Source organism: Mizuhopecten yessoensis, unplaced genomic scaffold (genome assembly GCF_002113885.1).
Source record: "Mizuhopecten yessoensis strain PY_sf001 unplaced genomic scaffold, ASM211388v2 scaffold9507, whole genome shotgun sequence".
In the NCBI taxonomy this organism is placed as follows: Eukaryota; Metazoa; Mollusca; class Bivalvia; order Pectinida; family Pectinidae; genus Mizuhopecten; species Mizuhopecten yessoensis.
The window spans coordinates 145,189-167,721 of record NW_018408082.1 but is presented as its reverse complement, the minus strand read 5'-3'; the positions used below and the strand labels follow the sequence as shown (position 1 = coordinate 167,721).

Here is a 22,533-nt window from a genome sequence, read left to right as displayed (position 1 = left end):
TGTGATGTTCCCTTGGGACTAGTAACATGGAGACTCCCTGTCAATGTACAAGTCTGTGATGTTCCCTTGGGACTAGTAACATGGAGACTCCCTGTCAATGTACAAGTCTGTGATGTTCCCTTGGGACTAGTAACATGGAGACTCCCTGTCAATGTACAAGTCTGTGATGTTCCCTTGGGACTAGTAACATGGAGACTCCCTGTCAATGTACAAGTCTGTGATGTTCCCTTGGGACTAGTAACATGGAGACTCCCTGTCAATGTACAAGTCTGTGATGTTCCCTTGGGACTAGTAACATGGAGACTCCCTGTAAGTGTACAAGTCTGTGATGTTCCCTTGGGACTAGTAACATGGAGACACCCTGTCAATGTACAAGTCTGTGATGTTCCCTGGGGACTAGTAACATGGAGACTCCCTGTAAGTGTACAAGTATGTGATGTTCCCTTGGGACTAGTAACATGGAGACACCCTGTCTATGTACAAGTCTGTGATGTTCCCTTGGGACTAGTATCATGGAGACTCCCTGTAAGTGTACAAGTCTGTGATGTTTCCTTGGGACAAGTAACATGGAGACACCCTGTCAATGTACAAGTATGTGATGTTCCCTTGGGACTAGTAACATGGAGACTCCCTGTAAGTGTACAAGTCTGTGATGTTCCCTTGGGACAAGTAACATGGAGACACCCTGTCAATGTACAAGTATGTGATGTCCCCTTGGGACTAGTAACATGGAGACTCCCTGTAAGTGTACAAGTCTGGGATGTTCCCTTGGGACAAGTAACATGGAGACCCCCTGTCAATGTACAAGTATGTGATGTTCCCTTGGGACTAGTAACAAGGAGACTCCCTATCAATGTACAAGTCTGTAAGTGTACAAGTCTGTGATGTTTCCTTGGGACAAGTAACATGGAGACACGCTGTCAATGTACAAGTATGTGATGTTCCCTTGGGATTAGTAACATGGAGACTCCCTGAAAGTGTACAAGTCTGTGATGTTTCCTTGGGACAAGTAACATGGAGACACGCTGTCAATGTACAAGTATGTGATGTTCCCTTGGGACTAGTGACATGTTGACTCCCTGTAAGTGTACAAGGCTGTGATGTTCCCTTGGGACTAGTAACATGGAGACACCCTGTCAATGTACAAATCTGTGATGTTCCCTTGGGACTAGTAACATGGAGACTCCCTATCAATGTACAAGTCTGTGATGTCCCCCGGGGACTAGTAACATGGAGACACCCTGTCAATGTACAAATCTGTGATGTTCCCTTGGGACTAGTAACATGGAGACTCCCTGTCAATGTACAAGTCTGTGATGTTCCCTTGGGACTAGTAACAAGGAGACTCCCTATCAATGTACAAGTATGTGATGTTCCCTTGGGACTAGTGACATGTTGACTCCCTGTAAGTGTACAAGTATGTGATGTTCCCTTGGGACTAGTAACATGGAGACTCCCTGTAAGTGTACAAGTCTGTGATGTTCCCTTGGGACTAGTAACACGGAGACACCCTGTCAATGTACAAGTCTGTGACGTTCCCTTGGGACTAGTAACATGGAGACTCCGTGTAAGTGTACAAGTCTGTGATGTTCCCTTAGGACTAGTAACATGGAGACTCCCTGTAAGTGTACAAGTCTGTGATGTTCCCTTGGGACTAGTAACATGGAGACTCCCTGTCAATAAACAAGTCTGTGATGTTCCTTTAGGACTAGTAACATGGAGACTCCCTGTTTAGTTGTGATCATGCCAGAAACAGAAGTGTTGGTAAAGGGAAAGAGAACGTTTGTCAATGTGTTGTAGATTGTAAGGGAACACAATATAAGTCAGTTGAGGAACTTTGGGGTTGTGTACTTGCATGTTTTTATGCGAACAAAATTGTGATTTGTTGAGGAACTATTGAGTTGTGTATTTTTGTTCAACAAAACAGAATAATAATAATCATAAACCAGATTAAACAAAAATATATCAGTACGACATCTAAAGATAGCATTGACTTGAATTTTTATGTGAATTTTATGATTTTACAGCCCATAAATAATGAGTAATTTATCATATTTTTATACAATTTACTATATTATATACTATACTTATTTATATTTTATTAAGATATTTAATGAACATTGTTAGCTTGTTGCATATAAGTAATCTAAGATTACAACACAAATCATTTGTTGGTAGTTATTGTAGTTTTATTAATTTTTAACATGAAGAAATGTTTAGTTTATTGTTCAACACCTAATGAATTTGTACAAGTAGGAGAGGCAAAGATGATGTACATTATTGTGTACCAAAAACTGGGCAACCTGAAACTGTTTTTGATATGAAAAAAATCAAATAATATCATAGAACTACCGATTTAAACATTTTAGTGTAGTAGAAATTTACTAGAACCCAATTCTACCTGAGTTTTTACTAAAAATTAACTTGAATCATTGAAGTGTATGGATACCTCTGTTTATAGATTATGGTTTTATCAAAAGCACTTTCAGCATTTTTATGGTAAATCAAACAGAAGACAACTACCGATCTGTAGATTAGAAGATTTCTTTTTCAAATGTTAGTCTGACTTTTACCAAATATTATTTCATTTTATAAAAGAAAAATTATATTTTTTAAAGCAGTATTGTGACTGTATATATATAGCAATGTCTGTAGTTGTATAGGAGATGTATGTTGAGGTGTGTATTATACTGTGTGTTGTATTAGGCTATCTAGGTACTGTGTAATGGTTCTAGTATTATTCGGGATGAAGCGTTCAAGGTTTGATTTAATACCACACCTATATTTGTTTGTAATCCTGACTTACTTTCTGTCTGAGTGGCAACAAAATACTGGGTTTATGTTCCGTATATTTTTGACATGCTGAGAATAGAGCAACCACATCCTGTGCAAAATACATAAACTATGGTGTAGCCCTAATTTAAGCTCTTTACAGTAAATATAAGAGCTAATACAATAAATATAAATGCTTTACAGTAAAGTTTTGTACTGTAGATATATGCACTATAGAATCATGAGTGTTATATAGGAAAATAGGTACTGTACAGTAAAATAAACATGCATATATGATAGGGTAAAATGTATCCATATTTATTATCTTCAAAATCTTCATATATATAAAAATGATTAAGGTACACAGTTACTTCCCTTTGTATTACATGGTTTACCTTGACATCTAGTGTTTTACTTGTGAACGCCTAACCTTTATGGTTTGTATCCTGGCCAAGGTTACAGTTTATATTTTGTACTACTCTGGTTACCTCTTTTGATTGTATTAATGTTTTTACATAGTCAAAATGTTTAATATATTTAAGAATGGTTGAAGTTCAAACCATAAGTAGAGTGAAAATTAAAACTTCATGAAATAAAACCATTATACAGAAGTTGGCCACCAATATCTGGGGCATTTTTTACTGAGAGATGTCATATTCTATTAACACATCATATACTAAGTTAACGACGATTATCTTTCTTGATATGTACACCTGTATGTTTTTATGTTTGAATATATTGTATGTTGAGCTCACCAAGTCTGAAGTGAGCTGATACCATGGCATGTCATCCATCAGCTGTTGTTGGGTGTCATCGTCTTTTCCTTGAAACAACATCTTCTTGAAAAAACCCGGAAGAGATTTAGACCGAATTTGATTTGGAACCTAAAGTTTTGTGGGTTAAAATAAAATGGCCATGCCGAAGGGTCAAAGTTTATCATATGTTACAATACTGGGCTACAACAATCTTCTTCAGACAGTGAAACGTCTCATCATCCATACTTTATCATTAGCTAAGTCTATGGGTGTAGGTAAAAAATGGTTAAAATCAGGCCCCTAGATTATATATATATTCAGGAGGCACAGTAGTCTAGTGGTAGGACGCCGGGCGCGTGACCGAAGGGTGGCGGGATCGAGTCACGGCACGGCACTGTGTTGTATCTTTGAGCAAGATACTTTAGTCCGCTTGTTGCAGTCTGCTCAGCTGTAAATGAGTACGTGGTTGGGCAGTGCTAGAATTGTAGAATGCTAGCTGTGAGCCCCGAAATGGCACCACCGGCTGTATGCTCCCCAGGGAGATGAGAAAGATATCGGCTGGTTGCAAAGGCCCTATAACCACGGATAATAATTTGTGAACCGCTTTGAGACGACCTACGAACTAGGTTGTGATAAAGCGGTATACAAGAACCTCTAATTATTATTACAACCACTTACTTACTACATTGGTCATGTTACCAGCAATTGTCCTTCCTTCGGTCTGTCCCCATCTCAAGAGACTTAGTCCCTTAATCATAACGGATGTGGTCGCCACCCTGAAACTATACAACTCCTTGTCATGTAGAGATGAATGCATAGTACCACAAGGTATAACCAGTCGTACCCCTGAAAACTTAGTTATGTGATAAAATATGGAAATGGTTGAGATACCAGCCCTATAACTATATATACAGTTGCTGGACATGAAGAGAAGAACAAAATCAAACTATCAGGATTTGTTCTTGTGTCAGAGTGGCACTGTCCCTGAGGATTGAGTCTCTGGTTTAAATCATGGAAACAGTGAAGGTTTTCACCCTATAAAAATGTATCCATTTGCTAAGTATGAAGAGAATAATGCACTTATGCTTCCATAAATGCCCAAGGGGTCATGCTGGCCCCTTGGGACCAAGTCTTTTCGTCTTAACCTGAAAATAGTTGAGATTCCACCCCATAACCATAAATATATAAAATTGCTGAGCATGAAGAGATAAACACAGTGATGCTACCAGAATTAGCCCTGAGATCCACACCTGCTCCTGGAGACTTAGTCCTTGGGCCAAAACATGAAAATGGTCGAGGATCGCCTTCCTATAATCCAAAACGTGCTTGCAGAGCATTAAGAGACAAACACAATCATGCTACCAGGTTTAGCCCAGGCGTCTGAAGAATCAGAGCCTCGGCTGTAACTTTGAAAAGCCACATTAAATATGAAGTATCTTTGGTCCTTAGACCTGGGAATCACTTGTTCTGTAAAAGAAGATTGTAGCTCCCATGTGAGCTTGGCATAAAACGGGGTAATTTGAGTGTTTAAATATTTGAAAGCTTACTCCTTCTGAAGAGTTGATCATATTTCAGCCAAATTTACTACAAGGTACCTTGGAAATAGGGAATCAAATTTTGTACAAAGGAAGAGTGTTGCCCCCCTGGCATGACAGACCCCAAATTGGAAAATATTTTATATATTATATTTAATGAGAGGATTTTGCCATGATTGATAAAATATTAAGGTGAGAGATACCGGCCTTCGGGGCCTCTTATTTTCTGTCATGATTTACAGAAGCATTTTATTAGGAAAACAATGTGTTTGAATTGTCCAGATCATCTGTGATATATCATGCTTTTACTTTCACCATTAAAAGGTCTAGTAATCAGTGAAAACTTGCTATTTAACATCCTAACCTTTCCAGTTGACCACCAAATTATATAGGAAGTTCCCGGACAGTGTCTAGTTTATTTTGAAGTAATAAAAGAGAGTTGTTGTACATGTCACACATCTGTTGTAGTGGTTGTACATGTCACACAACTGTTATAGTAGTTGTACATGTCACACAACTGTTGTAGTGATTGTACATGTCACACATCTGTTGTAGTGGTTGTACATGTCACACAACTGTTGTAGTGGTTGTCCATGTCACACAACTGTTGTAGTGGTTGTACATGTCGCACAACTGTTGTAGTGATTGTACATGTCATACAACTGTTGTAGTGGTTGTACATGTCACACAACTATTGTAGTGGTTGTACATGTCACACAACTGTTGTAGTGGTTGTACATGTCACACAACTATTGTAGTGGTTGTACATGTCACACAACTCTTTTAGGAGTCTTTATTGTTACATCAGACTAACTCAATAGATGTGAATTAAAGGAATATTCATTGTAAGGGTCAAACACGTGAGTGAACTGACACTGTTGTCATTCAATTTGTAATAATTCATTAGAAATCCACTTTAATAAATTAAGACATAAGCTAAAACTTCTTTTTCTTTTGGTTTATATTTTGTATAACTTTGAATTTAAGGCTACACAAACAGATAACCTCAGGGACTTGATACACATGGTAACTGGGGAGGGGGGGGGGGATATGCATACTGGTAATGGGGGGGGGATAGATACACGTACTCGTAACTAGGGGGGTTTGTTACAAATACAGGTAACCTAGATTACTAGATACACATACAGGTTACCTGGGTGACTAGATACATATACAGGTTTTACCATGGGAACTAGATACACTTACAGGTAACCTGGGGAACTAGATACACATACAGGTAACCTGGGAGACAAGATATACTTAAGGTAACCTGGAGGACTAGATACACTTACAGGTAACCTGGGGGACTAGATACACTTACAGGTAACCTGAAGGACTAGATACGCTTACAGGTAACCTCGAGGACTAGATATACTTACAGGTAACCTGGAGGACTAGATACACTTACAGGTAACCTGGGGGACTGGATACACTTACATGTTACCTGGGGGACTAGATATACTTACAGGTAACCTGGAGAACTGGATATACTTAAAGGTAACCTAGGGTGACTAGATATACTTACAGGTTACCTGGGGGACTAGATACATATACAGATAATCTGGGGGACTAGATACACTTACAGGTTACCTGGGGAACTAGATACACATACAGGTTTTACCATGGGAACTAGATACACATACAGGTTACCTGGGGGACTAGAGATACTTACAGGTAACCTGGAGAGCTGGATATACTTACAGGTAACCTAGGGTGAAAAGATATACTTACAGGTAACCTAGGGGGACTAGATACACTTACAGGTAACCTAGGGGGACTAGATATACTAACAGGTAACCTAGAGGGACTAGATACACATACAGGTAACCTGGAGAAGAGGGGTACATTATTATATAAGAATGCCTAGACGGGAAAACACAAGCAGGTTACACATAAAGGTAAACTGGGGATAGAGTATACAAGTATCCCTAGGAGAACATTCACAATCAAGTTACACATAAAGGTAAACTGCGGATAGAGTATACAAGTAACCCGAGGAGAACATACACATACGTGAGGAGAACATACACATATAGGTTACACATACAGGTAAACTGGAGATAGAGTATACAAGCAACCTGAGGAGAACATACACCTACAGGTTACACATACAGGTAACCTGGAGATCGAGTATACAAGTAACCTGAGGAGAACATTCACATACAAGTTACACATAAAGGTAAACTGCGGATAGAGTATACAAGTAACCTGAGGATAACATACACATACAGGTTACACATAAAGGTAAACTGCGGATAGAGTATACAAGTAACCTGAGGCGAACAAACACATACAGGTTACACATAAAGGTAAACTGCGGATAGAGTATACAAGTAACCTGAGGAGAACATACACATACAGGTTACACATACAGGTAAATTTGGGATAGAGTATACAAGTAACCTGAGGAGAACATACACCTACAGGTTACACATACAGGTAAACTGGAGATAGAGTATACAAGTAACCTGAGGAGAACATACACATACAGGTTACACATACAGGTAAACTGGGGATAGAGTATACAAGTAACCTGAGGAGAACATACACATACAGGTTACACATACAGGTAAACTGGGGATAGAGTATACAAGTAACCTGAGGAGAACATACACATACAGGTTACACATACAGGTAAACTGGGGATAGAGTATACAAGTAACCTGAGGAGAACATACACATACAGGTTACACATACAGGTAAACTGGGGATAGAGTATACAAGTAACCTGAGGAGAACATACACATACAGGTTACACATACAGGTAAACTGGGGATAGAGTATACAAGTAACCTGAGGAGAACATACACATACAGGTTACACATACAGGTAAACTGGGGATAGAGTATACAAGTAACCTGAGGAGAACATACACATACAGGTTACACATACAGGTAAACTGGGGATAGAGTATACAAGTAACCTGAGGAGAACATACACATACAGGTTACACATACAGGTAAACTGGGGATAGAGTATACAAGTAACCTGAGGAGAACATACACATACAGGTTACACATACAGGTAAACTGGGGATAGAGTATACAAGTAACCTGAGGAGAACATACACATACAGGTTACACATACAGGTAAACTGGGGATAGAGTATACAAGTAACCTGAGGAGAACATACACATACAGGTTACACATACAGGTAAACTGGGGATAGAGTATACAAGTAACCTGAGGAGAACATACACATACAGGTTACACATACAGGTAAACTGGGGATAGAGTATACAAGTAACCTGAGGAGAACATACACATACAGGTTACACATACAGGTAAACTGGGGATAGAGTATACAAGTAACCTGAGGAGAACATACACATACAGGTTACACATACAGGTAAACTGGGGATAGAGTATACAAGTAACCTGAGGAGAACATACACATACAGGTTACACATACAGGTAAACTGGGGATAGAGTATACAAGTAACCTGAGGAGAACATACACATACAGGTTACACATACAGGTAAACTGGGGATAGAGTATACAAGTAACCTGAGGAGAACATACACATACAAGTTACACATACAGGAAACTTGGGATAGAGTATACAAGTAACATGAGGAGAACATACACGTACAGGTTACACATACAGGTGAACTGGGGATAGAGTATACAAGTAACCTGAGGAGAACATACGCATACAGGTTACACATACAGGTAAACTGGGGATATAGTATACAAGTAACCTGAGGAGAACATACACGTACAGGTTACACATACAGGTAAACTGGGGATATAGTATACAAGTAACCTGAGGAGAACATACACATCCAGGTTACACATACAGGTAACCTGGGGATAGAGTATATAAGTAACCTGAGGAGAACATACACATACAGGTTAGACATACAGGTAAACTGGAGATAGAGTATACAAGTACCCTGAGGAGAACATACACATACAGGTTACACATGAAGGTAAACTGGGGATAGAGTTTACAAGTTACCTGAGGAGAACATACACATATAGGTTACACATACAGGTAAAATGGGGATAGAGTATACAAGTAACATGAGGAGAACATACCCGTACAGGTTACACATACAGGTGAACTGGGGATAGAGTATACAAGTAACCTGAGGAGAACATACGCATACAGGTTACACATACAGGTAAACTGGGGATAGAGTATACTCTATCTCCAGGTTACCTGTATGTGTAACCTGTATGCCTGTATGTGTATGTTCTCCTCAGGTTACTTATATACTCTATCCCCAGGTTACCTGTATGTGTAACCTGGATGTGTATGTTCTCCTCAGGTTACTTGTATACTATATCCCCAGTTTACCTGTATGTGTAACCTGTATGCGTATGTTCTCCTCAGGTTACTTGTATACTCTATACCCAGTTTACCTGTATGTGTAACCTATATGTGTATGTTCTCCTTAGGTAACTTGTATACTCTATCCCCAGTTTACCTTCATGTGTAACCCGTATGTGTATGTTCTCCTCAGGTTACTTGTATCCTCTATCCCCAGGTTACCTGTATGTGTAACCTGGATGTGTATGTTCTCCTCAGGTTACTTGTATACTATATCCCCAGTTTACCTGTATGTGTAACCTGTACGTGTATGTTCTCCTCAGGTTACTTGTATACTCTATACCCAGTTTACCTGTATGTGTAACCTATATGTGTATGTTCTCCTCAGGTTACTTGTATACGCTATCCCCAGTTTACCTGTATGTGTAACCTGTACGTGTATGTTCTCCTCAGGTTACTTGTATACTCTAACCCCAGTTTTCCTGTATGTGTAACCTGTATGTGTATGTTCTCCCCAGGTTACTTGTATACTCTATCCCCAGGTTACAGATACAGGTAAACTGGGGATAGAGTATACAAGTTACCTAAGGAGAACATACACATATAGGTTACACATACAGGTAAACTGGGGATAGAGTATAAGGAAACTTGGGATAGAGTATACAAGTAACATGAGGAGAACATACCCGTACAGGTTACACATACAGGTGAACTGGGGATAGAGTATACAAGTAACCTGAGGAGAACATGCACATACAGGTTACACATACAGGTAAACTGGAGATAGAGGATACAAGTAACCTGAGGAGAACATACACATACGGGTTACACATGAAGGTAAACTGGGGATAGAGTATACAAGTAACCGGAGGAGAACATACACATACAGGTAAACTGGGGATAGAGTATACAAGTTACCTAAGGAGAACATACACATATAGGTTACACATACAGGTAAACTGGGTATAGAGTATACAAGTAACCTGAGGAGAACATACACATTCAGGTTACACATACAGGTAAACTGGAGATAGAGGATACAAGTAACCTGAGGAGAACATACACATATAGGTTACACATACAGGTAAAATGGGGATAGAGTATACAAGTAACATGAGGAGAACATACACGTACAGGTTACACATACAGGTAAACTGGGGATATAGTATACAAGTAACCTGAGGAGAACATACACATACAGGTTACACATGAAGGTAAACTGGGGATAGAGTATACAAGTTACCTGAGGAGAACATACACATATAGGTTACACATACAGGTAAACTGGGTATAGAGTATACAAGTAACCTGAGGAGAACATACGCATACAGGTTACACATACAGGTAAACTGGGGATAGAGTATACAAGTTACCTGAGGAGAACATACACATACAGGTTACACATAAAGGTAAACTGGGGATAGAGTATACAAGTTACCTGAGGAGAACATACACATACAGGTTACACATACAGGTGACCTGAGGTGGAAATACTCGCACAGGTAACCAAGGAGGAATATTAAACAGGTATCACAAACACATAACACATACAGGTAACCTGAGGAGGAAATACTATGACAGGTGACCAAGGAGGAATATTGAACAGGTATCACAAACACGTAACATATACAGGTAACCTGGGGAGGAAATACTCTGACAGGTGACCAAGGAGGAAATACTCCGACAGGTAACCAAGGAGGAATACTGAACAGGTATCACAAACACGTAACACATACAGGTAACCAGAGGAGGAAATACTATGACAGGTGACCAAGGAGGAATATTGAACAGGTATCACAAACACATAACACATACAGGTAACCTGAGGAGGAAATACTATGACAGGTAACCTGAGGAGGAATATTGAACAGGTAACAGGCAACCTGAGAGGTTAGGGTTACCGTCGGGGAAACATACGTATCTCATATACAGGTAACCTTGTGGAAGGACCACACATATAGGTAACCTGAGAAGGAAATACACATACAGGTAACTTGAGGGGATACAGGTAACCCGAGGGGATACAGGTAACCCGAGGGGATACAGATAACCAGAGGGGATACAGGTAACCAGAGGGGATACAGGTAACCTGAGGGGATACAGGTAACCAGAGGGGATACAGGTAACCAGAGGGGATACAGGTAACCCGAGGGGATACAGGTAACCAGAGGAAGTATGCACATAAAGGTACCTTTTGGTAGGGTTTACTAACAGGTAATATCCCACTACTCTCCCTTCTTCACATCAGCTGTACCTGCCCCCATACCACTCTGTACCCACACTGTCCCTCCTCCCTTCAGCTCTCCCTTTAACACACACTGCTCCTAGCCCTTCCCCTGTATATTTCCTCCGCTAGTAGTATTATCTTTAATAACATTTAACAAGTGATCTGTCAAACAAGAAAAATGTAATTTGATATGAAAAGAAGATATCAAATTTTGGTTTGAACAAAACTATGTCAAACATCCAATGTGACAAAATGATAATAAAGTGTAACATCAGGGACTTGTTACATTAAATGTCTTTGAACTGCAATATTCTCGTCTCTGATTGCCTAATTGATAACTTGTACTAGAACAAAGGTATGGCTTATTGTGTTGTTACCTGTCCAAATAGTGTTTTAATTATCAGTAGATCATTAGTAATCAATTATAATTAATTAGCCCTGATGGCTAAGTGTTTAGTCAAGGCATACTGACCTCATTTAACCTTGTAATGAAAAGCATTGTCAAGTGGCACAAGATCATTATAATTGTGTAGGTTTAAATCCCAGTAGTAAAGTGCTAGTCTGTCAATCATGCTGTGTGAATGTGTCAAAACATATTTATAACCATTTAGCTGTACAGGCAGCACATAGTTATCTCCCTTTAGTCCTACACGGCAGTCAGTTTAGACTTGTCACCATTTAGCTATTCTTTAGCTATACACAATCAGCACAGATTTGTCCCCTTAATCTGTAAAATGATATTACTTCCCATTCAGCTCATGTCAATTATTCCTCTCTGTCCCTTTGAACACTGTGTACTTGAAAATTACCATTTGCAGTCATGTCTCTGAAGATAATTCTGACCGATTCTATCCCTGTAAGGTGAGTCACTCTGACCTATTCTATCCCTGTAAGGAGAGTCACTCTGACCGATTCTATCCCTGTAAGGTGAGTCACTCTGACCGATTCTATCCCTGTAAGGAGAGTCATTCTCACCGATTCTATCCCTGTAAGGAGAGTCACTCTGACCGATTCTATCCCTGTAAGGAAAGTCACTCTGACCGATTCTATCCCTGTAAGGTAAGTCACTCTGACCGATTCTATCCCTGTAAGGAGAGTCACTCTGACCGATTATATCCCTGTAAGGTGAGTCCCTCTGACCGATTCTATCCCTGTAAGGTAAGTCGCTCTGACCGATTCTATCCCTGTAAGGAGAGTCACTCTGCCCAATTCTATCCCTGTAAGGTGAGTCACTCTGACCGATTCTATCCCTGTAAGGAGAGTCACTCGTAGCGGACAAACTGCTAACAATAAAGCAAATAATACCACAAAAACATTATATAGCATGTACCTCACAACAAGGTCAGAAAATAGGTCAAGTTTTACCTGACTACCTCTTTATTTACCCTACAGTACCTGGTCATTGGACACTAGTTGAGTGAACAGGATAATTTAACTTATGAGAACATGTATCACTTATCAGGGTACTATAATGGTTGTATTTGGGAATGTGACGGTTCATGGCATGATTGAATTTTTCAAAATAAGATAACAATTAATTTAATCGATAAAAACTATGTTCACCTAAACTGCAGAAATGCATTGAAAATGTGCATGCAATTGTAACCCTCTGGGATTTGTTAAGAGAGACAGATTTCTCTGAGTACAGTCCAGAGTTTGTTAAGAGAGACAGATTTCTCTGAGTACAGTCCAGAGTTTGTTAAGAGAGACAGATTTCTCTGAGTAGGGTCCAGAGTTTGTTAAGAGAGACAGATTTCTCTGAGTAGGGTCCAGAGTTTGACATCTATCTCAACTGTACACTACAATCAGCAGAGATTGGTTCCCGTTGAGCTGTACTTTTGCAGTGTGGACTTGTCTCCCATCAGCTGTACCATTGCAGTGTTGACTGGTCTCCCATCAGCTGTACCATTGATGTGTCGACTTGTCTCCCATCCGCTGTACCATTGCAGTGTCAACTTATCTCCCATCAGCTGTACCATTGCAATGTCGACTTGTCTTCCATCAGCTGTAACATTGCAGTACCGACTTGTCTCCCATCCGCTGTACCATTGCAGTGTCAACTTGTCTTCCATCAGCTGTACCATTGCTGTAACGCCTTGTCTCCCATCAGCTGTACCACTGAAGTGTCGACTTGTCTCCCATTAGCTGGACCATTGCTGGGTCGACTTGTCTCCCAACAGCTGTACCATTGCAGTGGCGACTTGTCTCCCATCAGCTGTACCATTGCAATGTCGACTTGTCTTCCATCAGCTGTAACATTGCAGTACCGACTTGTCTCCCATCCGCTGTACCATTGCTGTGGAGGTTATATTCCACATCGTCTCCCATCAGCTGTACCATTGCAATGTCGACTTGTCTTCCATCAGCTGTAACATTGCAGTACCGACTTGTCTCCCATCCGCTGTACCATTGCAGTGTCAACTTATCTCCCATCAGCTGTACCATTGCTGTGGAGGTTATATTCCACATCGTCTCCCATCAGCTGTACCATTGAAGTGTCAACTTGTCTTCCATCAGCTGTACCATTGCGGTACCGACTTGTCTCCCATCAGCTGTACCACTGAAGTGTCGACTTGTCTCCCATTAGCTGTACCATTGCTGTGTCGACTTGTCTCCCATCCGCTGTACCATTGCAGTGTCAACTTTTCTCCCATCAGCTGTACCATTGCCGTATCGACTTTTCTCCCATCAGCTGTACCATTGCAGTGTCGACTTGTCTCCCATCAGCTGTACCATTGCTGTGGAGGTTATATTCCACATCTCAGGATCAAAAGTGGAATATTTTTGGCATTCCACATGGAGATACGCTCTAACATGTAGATGTGGAAAAGAAGATTAAAAAAATTCTAAGGTCAAGGACAAGGTCACTGTTGATAGAAATAGAGGGGAAGCGTTACGGTCCTGGTCTCTTATCAAAAAGTATAACCTTTTTTGAAATTTTACATGGTTATTGAAACACTGTGGTATCTAGATGTGCAGTAGGGATTAAAAAAGCTTCTAAGGTCAAGTTCAAGGTCACTGTTCCTTAAAAAACGTAGAGTGGGGGTTTACAGCCTTATCTTAGAATATGAAAGTGAAACCTTTTTAAAAATTTGACTGTGATACACTGCAATATGTGCAATAGGAGTTTTAAAAGTTTTTATGGTCAAGATCAAGGTTAGGGGAAGGAGAGTGTAACAGTCAGGTCCATTGTGGCGCCATTGCCGACCTGTCAGAGTGCTAGTGAATGTTCAATTTTAATTTTTCTGGAATCCTTAGAATGAAACTTGTGCATCATATTTGCGTCAATTTGATATCAATGTTGGGATAAGCATTCCATCAGCATTCTTGCATTAATTAAATTTTGCGCAATTACAGCTTGCAAATTAAATATTGGGTGGTTGTGTAAATGTTTTTGTGACTATTTTACTCTTTCTGTCATTTCAGGAATTTCAGACAATTTACCAGCAATTCTTTCCCAACGGTGACCCCAGTAAATTTGCTAGTTTTGTCTTCAATGTATTTGATGCCAATAAGGTAAACAATGTTTTTGCTACGTTTTAATACATCTATGTTCTAATACAATTCATTGATTGTATGTGTACACATTGTAATATGTATATGTATATCCTTACAGTCTATATAATGGCCTCTACTATAATGATACCATTAGTCACCATTAATAGGATCAAACTGATGTTATAACTGTTCTGTTTAGGATGGCTACAGTTATATACAGTAAATAGATGAATGTCTGACTGTTCTGTTTAGGATGGCTACAGTTATATATAGTAAATAGATGAATGTCTGACTGTTCTGTTTAGGATGGCTACAGTTATATACAGTAAATAGATGAATGTCTGACTGTTCTGTTTAGGATGGCTACAGTTATATACAGTAAATAGATGAATGTCTGACTGTTCTGTTTAGGATGGCTACAGTTATATACAGTAAATAGATGAATGTCTGACTGTTCTGTTTAGGATGGCTACAGTTATATACAGTAAATAGATGAATGTCTGACTGTTCTGTTTAGGATGGCTACAGTTATATACAGTAAATAGATGAATGTCTGACTGTTCTGTTTAGGATGGCTACAGTTATATACAGTAAATAGATGAATGTCTGACTGTTCTGTTTAGGATGGCTACAGTTATATACAGTAAATAGATGAATGTCTGACTGTTCTGTTTAGGATGGCTACAGTTATATACAGTAAATAGATGAATGTCTGACTGTTCTGTTTAGGATGGCTACAGTTATATACAGTAAATAGATGAATGTCTGACTGTTCTGTTTAGGATGGCTACAGTTATATACAGTAAATAGATGAATGTCTGACTGTTCTGTTTAGGATGGCTACAGTTATATACAGTAAATAGATGAATGTCTGACTGTTCTGTTTAGGATGGCTACAGTTATATACAGTAAATAGATGAATGTCTGACTGTTCTGTTTAGGATGGCTACAGTTATATACAGTAAATAGATGAATGTCTGACTGTTCTGTTTAGGATGGCTACAGTTATATACAGTAAATAGATGAATGTCTGACTGTTCTGTTTAGGATGGCTACAGTTATATACAGTAAATAGATGAATGTCTGACTGTTCTGTTTAGGATGGCTACAGTTATATACAGTAAATAGATGAATGTCTGACTGTTCTGTTTAGGATGGCTACAGTTATATACAGTAAATAGATGAATGTCTGACTGTTCTGTTTAGGATGGCTACAGTTATATACAGTAAATAGATGAATGTCTGACTGTTCTGTTTAGGATGGCTACAGTTATATACAGTAAATAGATGAATGTCTGACTGTTCTGTTTAGGATGGCTACAGTTATATACAGTAAATAGATGAATGTCTGACTGTTCTGTTTAGGATGGCTACAGTTATATACAGTAAATAGATGAATGTCTGACTGTTCTGTTTAGGATGGCTACAGTTATATACAGTAAATAGATGAATGTCTGACTGTTCTGTTTAGGATGGCTACAGTTATATACAGTAAATAGATGAATGTCTGACTGTTCTGTTTAGGATGGCTACAGTTATATACAGTAAATAGATGAATGTCTGACTGTTCTGTTTAGGATGGCTACAGTTATATACAGTAAATAGATGAATGTCTGACTGTTCTGTTTAGGATGGCTACAGTTATATACAGTAAATAGATGAATGTCTGACTGTTCTGTTTAGGATGGCTACAGTTATATACAGTAAATAGATGAATGTCTGACTGTTCTGTTTAGGATGGCTACAGTTATATACAGTAAATAGATGAATGTCTGACTGTTCTGTTTAGGATGGCTACAGTTATATACAGTAAATAGATGAATGTCTGACTGTTCTGTTTAGGATGGCTACAGTTATATACAGTAAATAGATGAATGTCTGACTGTTCTGTTTAGGATGGCTACAGTTATATACAGTAAATAGATGAATGTCTGACTGTTCTGTTTAGGATGGCTACAGTTATATACAGTAAATAGATGAATGTCTGACTGTTCTGTTTAGGATGGCTACAGTTATATACAGTAAATAGATGAATGTCTGACTGTTCTGTTTAGGATGGCTACAGTTATATACAGTAAATAGATGAATGTCTGACTGTTCTGTTTAGGATGGCTACAGTTATATACAGTAAATAGATGAATGTCTGACTGTTCTGTTTAGGATGGCTACAGTTATATACAGTAAATAGATGAATGTCTGACTGTTCTGTTTAGGATGGCTACAGTTATATACAGTAAATAGATGAATGTCTGACTGTTCTGTTTAGGATGGCTACAGTTATATACAGTAAATAGATGAATGTCTGACTGTTCTGTTTAGGATGGCTACAGTTATATACAGTAAATAGATGAATGTCTGACTGTTCTGTTTAGGATGGCTACAGTTATATACAGTAAATAGATGAATGTCTGACTGTTCTGTTTAGGATGGCTACAGTTATATACAGTAAATAGATGAATGTCTGACTGTTCTGTTTAGGATGGCTACAGTTATATACAGTAAATAGATGAATGTCTGACTGTTCTGTTTAGGATGGCTACAGTTATATACAGTAAATAGATGAATGTCTGACTGTTCTGTTTAGGATGGCTACAGTTATATACAGTAAATAGATGAATGTCTGACTGTTCTGTTTAGGATGGCTACAGTTATATACAGTAAATAGATGAATGTCTGACTGTTCTGTTTAGGATGGCTACAGTTATATACAGTAAATAGATGAATGTCTGACTGTTCTGTTTAGGATGGCTACAGTTATATACAGTAAATAGATGAATGTCTGACTGTTCTGTTTAGGATGGCTACAGTTATATACAGTAAATAGATGAATGTCTGACTGTTCTGTTTAGGATGGCTACAGTTATATACAGTAAATAGATGAATGTCTGACTGTTCTGTTTAGGATGGCTACAGTTATATACAGTAAATAGATGAATGTCTGACTGTTCTGTTTAGGATGGCTACAGTTATATACAGTAAATAGATGAATGTCTGACTGTTCTGTTTAGGATGGCTACAGTTATATACAGTAAATAGATGAATGTCTGACTGTTCTGTTTAGGATGGCTACAGTTATATACAGTAAATAGATGAATGTCTGACTGTTCTGTTTAGGATGGCTACAGTTATATACAGTAAATAGATGAATGTCTGACTGTTCTGTTTAGGATGGCTACAGTTATATACAGTAAATAGATGAATGTCTGACTGTTCTGTTTAGGATGGCTACAGTTATATACAGTAAATAGATGAATGTCTGACTGTTCTGTTTAGGATGGCTACAGTTATATACAGTAAATAGATGAATGTCTGACTGTTCTGTTTAGGATGGCTACAGTTATATACAGTAAATAGATGAATGTCTGACTGTTCTGTTTAGGATGGCTACAGTTATATACAGTAAATAGATGAATGTCTGACTGTTCTGTTTAGGATGGCTACAGTTATATACAGTAAATAGATGAATGTCTGACTGTTCTGTTTAGGATGGCTACAGTTATATACAGTAATTAGATGAATGTCTAACTGTTCTGTTTAGGATGGCTACAGTTATATACAGTAAATAGATGACTGTCTGACTGTTCTGTTTAGGATGACTACAGTTATATATAGTAAATAGATGAATGTCTGTCTGTTCTGTTTAGGATGGCTACAGTTATGTACAGTAAATAGATGAATGTCTGACTGTTCTGTTTAGGAGGGATACAGTTATATATAGTAAATAGATGAATGTCTGTCTGTTCTGTTTAGGATGGCTACAGTTATACAGTAAATAGATGAATGTCTGACTGTTATGTTTAGGATGGCTACAGTTATATACATTAAATAGATGAATGTCTGACTTTTCTGTTTAGGATGGCTACAGTTATACAGTAAATAGATGAATGTCTGTCTTTGCTGTGTAGGATGGCTACAGTTATATACAGTAAGTAGATGAATGTCTGACTGTTCTGTTTAGGACGGCTACAGTTATATACAGTAAATAGATAAATGTCTGACTGTTCTGTTTAGGATTTCTACAGTTATATACAGTAAATAGATGAATGTATGACTGTTCTGTTTAGGATGGCTAAAGTTATATACAGTAAGTAGATGAATGTCTGACTGTTCTGTTTAGGAGGGCTACAGTTATATATAGTAAATAGATGAATGTCTGAGTGTTCTGTTTAGGATGGCTACAGTTATACAGTAAATAGATGAATGTCTGTCTTTGCTGTGTAGGATGGCTACAGTTATATACAGTGAGTAGATGAATGTCTGACTGTTCTGTTTAGGAGGGCTACAGTTATATATAGTAAATAGATGAATGTCTGACCGTTCTGATTAGGATGGCTACAGTTATATACAGTAAATAGATAAATGTCTGACTGTTCTGTTTAGGATTTCTACAGTTATATACAGTAAATAGATGAATGTCTAACTGTTCTGTTTAGGATGGCTATAGTTATATACAGTAAATAGATGAATATCTGACTGTTCTGTTTAGGATGGCTACCGTTATATACAGTAATTAGATGAATGGCTAACTGTTCTGTTTAGGATGGCTACAGCTATATATAGTAAATAGATGAATGTCTGTCTGTTCTGTTTAGGATGGCTACAGTATATAGTAAATAGATGAATGTCTGAGTGTTCTGTTTAGGATGGCTACAGTTATGTAGTAAATAGATGAATGTCTGACCGTTCTGATTAGGATGGCTACAGTTATATACAGCAATTAGATGAATGTCTAACTGTTCTGTTTAGGATGGCTATAGTTATATACAGTAAATAGATGAATATCTGACTGTTCTGTTTAGGATGGCTAAAGTTATATACAGTAAGTAGATGAATGTCTGACTGTTCTGTTTAGGACGGCTACAGTTATATACAGTAAATAGATAAATGTCTGACTGTTCTGTTTAGGATTTCTACAGTTATATACAGTAAATAGATGACTGTCTGACTGTTCTGTTTAGGATGACTACAGTTATATATAGTAAATAGATGAATGTCTGACTGTTCTGTTTAGGATGGCTACATCTCCTTCAAGGAGTTTATCTGTGCTTTGTCCATCACCTCCCGAGGATCTCTGGATGAGAAACTTGACTGTAAGTACACAGCCATTATACACACATGTCAATGTTTGATCTCTTCTTATCATGTTTAGTTATGGCTGTCAAAAATGGGGACAAATGTTGAGGAAGCTGAGTTCAGTACAACTGATGCTGTGTTGTGTCTATCTTACATTGATTAACTGAGAAAGGCTATGCTGTTACAGAAATTAATTGAGTATATTCATTAGTAACTCATTAGTTAAACTGTGACCTTCACCCTGACAGGGGCATTCAGCCTATACGACCTTGACAATGATGGCTACATTACCAAGGAGGAGATGATCAACATCGTGGATGCAATCTACAGTATGGTGGGTAACCTTCTAGACCTGCCTAAGGATGAAGACACACCACAGAAACGTGTGGAGAAGATCTTCTCTCAGATGGACACAGTGAGTACTAGGGGATCAGTGTAACGTGTTTCAGTGGTGACGAGAGACATCGGTTGGTGAGATAATTTGTCTGGATTACAGGTCCCTAGTTTGAATTTTGTGCTTGCAATTTGAGAAATAGGTACTTTAACCTTTGTTGTAAATAGTGATGACTTCAGATGCAAATACTTTTAAAAAGGATAGAAGAGTGTAGTTGATTTGGACTAGATTGATTGTTGATTACAAATGATCTAATGTTTTAAGGACTAATTAGGGTTTACACCTAGTGTGACTTCTTTCTATTTTAGCTCACCTAGTGTAATCTTAGGTAGTGGTATGACATCAGCCAATATGTCCATTATCAATTATTTTTTCTTTAAATGACTTCTTATAACTATAATACCTAGGGTCATGCTATTTCACATAAAGTTTGCTGGGATGAAGGACTGATCACTTTGTTGTAATAAATAACGTTGAGCAATAGTCATATTCAATGTCAAAAAGGTTTAAACCTTTAAATAATTTTGAACCATAAAGCCTAGAATGATTAACTATGTCAATAGATTGTGTTAGAGAGGATATTGAAAAAAAAATGTTTGACCCACACTCAAGGTCAAAAGAGGTCAAATGTGTCCATTTCTTCAGTTAAAATCTTATAGTGAACCCATTAAATATGATATTTAGCCTGTTCTGTAGTGCTGGGATGAAGAGCTATACAATAGGTTCATTTAAATGACCTTGACCAACAATAAAGGTCACAGGAATTATGTGTGTCAAAAGGTCCAAAAAACTTCTTTTAAAGAATATGCAGCCTGATGTCATTAGTTTTCTTGGTTTAAGAGCTAAAAGGAATATAGAAATAAATTTTCTGGACCAATATTCGAGGTAACAGTAGGTGAAATGTGTTCAAAACTTCAATATTCCTCTTGTTCCCGTTCTGTTACACAGGAACAAAACATATACCAAACAATGTGTACCCTGTGCTGAGAAAAGCATTAAAAAAATGTATAGCAATTACTGAATTAATGTATCTGTATTATTTCATTATTATGCTCTAAACATGTAAGAAACAAAATAGATTTGTAACAGGACAGCCAAGGAACTCCAATGATCATTTGTGATATTTGTAACAGGACACCCAAGGAACTCCAATGATCATTTGTGATATTTGTAATTGTCAATAGAATCTATAAGGTCAGCATTTTTAGGTCACCTGAGACAAAATCTCAAGTGACCTATTGCAATTGCCTTTTGTCCGTCGTCTTTCGTCGTACGTCGTGCGTCCGTAAACAATTTACATTTTCGTCTTCTTCTCCAAATCCTTTGAACCAATTTCAATGAAATTTTGCAGAAACCTTCCATGGCCAAAGGTCAACAAAAGGAGTTGCCGGTTTGGTCCCCGGCCCCCAGGGGCCTGAGGTGCGGGGCCAAAAAGGGTCAAATTGACTAAAATTTCAAAAATCTTCTTCTCAAGACTCAGATATGGTAGAATCAAATACTCTTCATAGATGGAAGGGTCTTAAGGTGCCTTACCAAAATTTCTTGACCCTGGGGTCTCACGTTTCCCCTTGGAGAGGGGGTAAACTTTACTATAGTTTATATAGGGAAATCACATTTTGTACCAACATTTGTTTAATTGCCATTGGAGGTAATTCAATTTAGGTTAGCATTATCAGTATTGGGTAGCAGTTTGATGGTATGCACATATGAGCCCTGACTGACCCCCCGGGGCTGATGGGAGGGGACAAAAAAGGGTAGAATTGACTGGAATTTCAAAAATCTTCTTCTCAAGACCCAGATATGGTAGAATCAAATACTCTTCATAGATGGAAGGGTCTTAAGGTGCTCTACCAAAATTGGGAATTTCATAACCCTTGGGTATCACGTTTTCCCCTGGGGAGGGGGTAAACTTTACTATAGTTTATATAGGGAAATCACATTTTGGACCAACATTTGTTTAATTTCCATTGGAAGTAATTCAATTTGGGTTAGCATTATCAGT

At 38.2% G+C, this 22,533-nt stretch overlaps 1 protein-coding gene across 1 annotated transcript in view; it reads left to right on the top strand.

Moving 5' to 3' along the window:
* The window catches only part of LOC110458255 (calcium-binding protein NCS-1-like), a 54,100-nt gene that overhangs the window by 28,858 nt on the left and 2,709 nt on the right, over positions 1-22,533 (top strand). Inside the window, exons 4-6 of the mRNA XM_021509869.1 lie at positions 14,993-15,082; positions 20,076-20,154; positions 20,386-20,552. Of these exons, the coding sequence (XP_021365544.1) occupies positions 14,993-15,082; positions 20,076-20,154; positions 20,386-20,552 (336 nt within the window). The remainder of the gene's footprint in view (positions 1-14,992; positions 15,083-20,075; positions 20,155-20,385; positions 20,553-22,533) is intronic.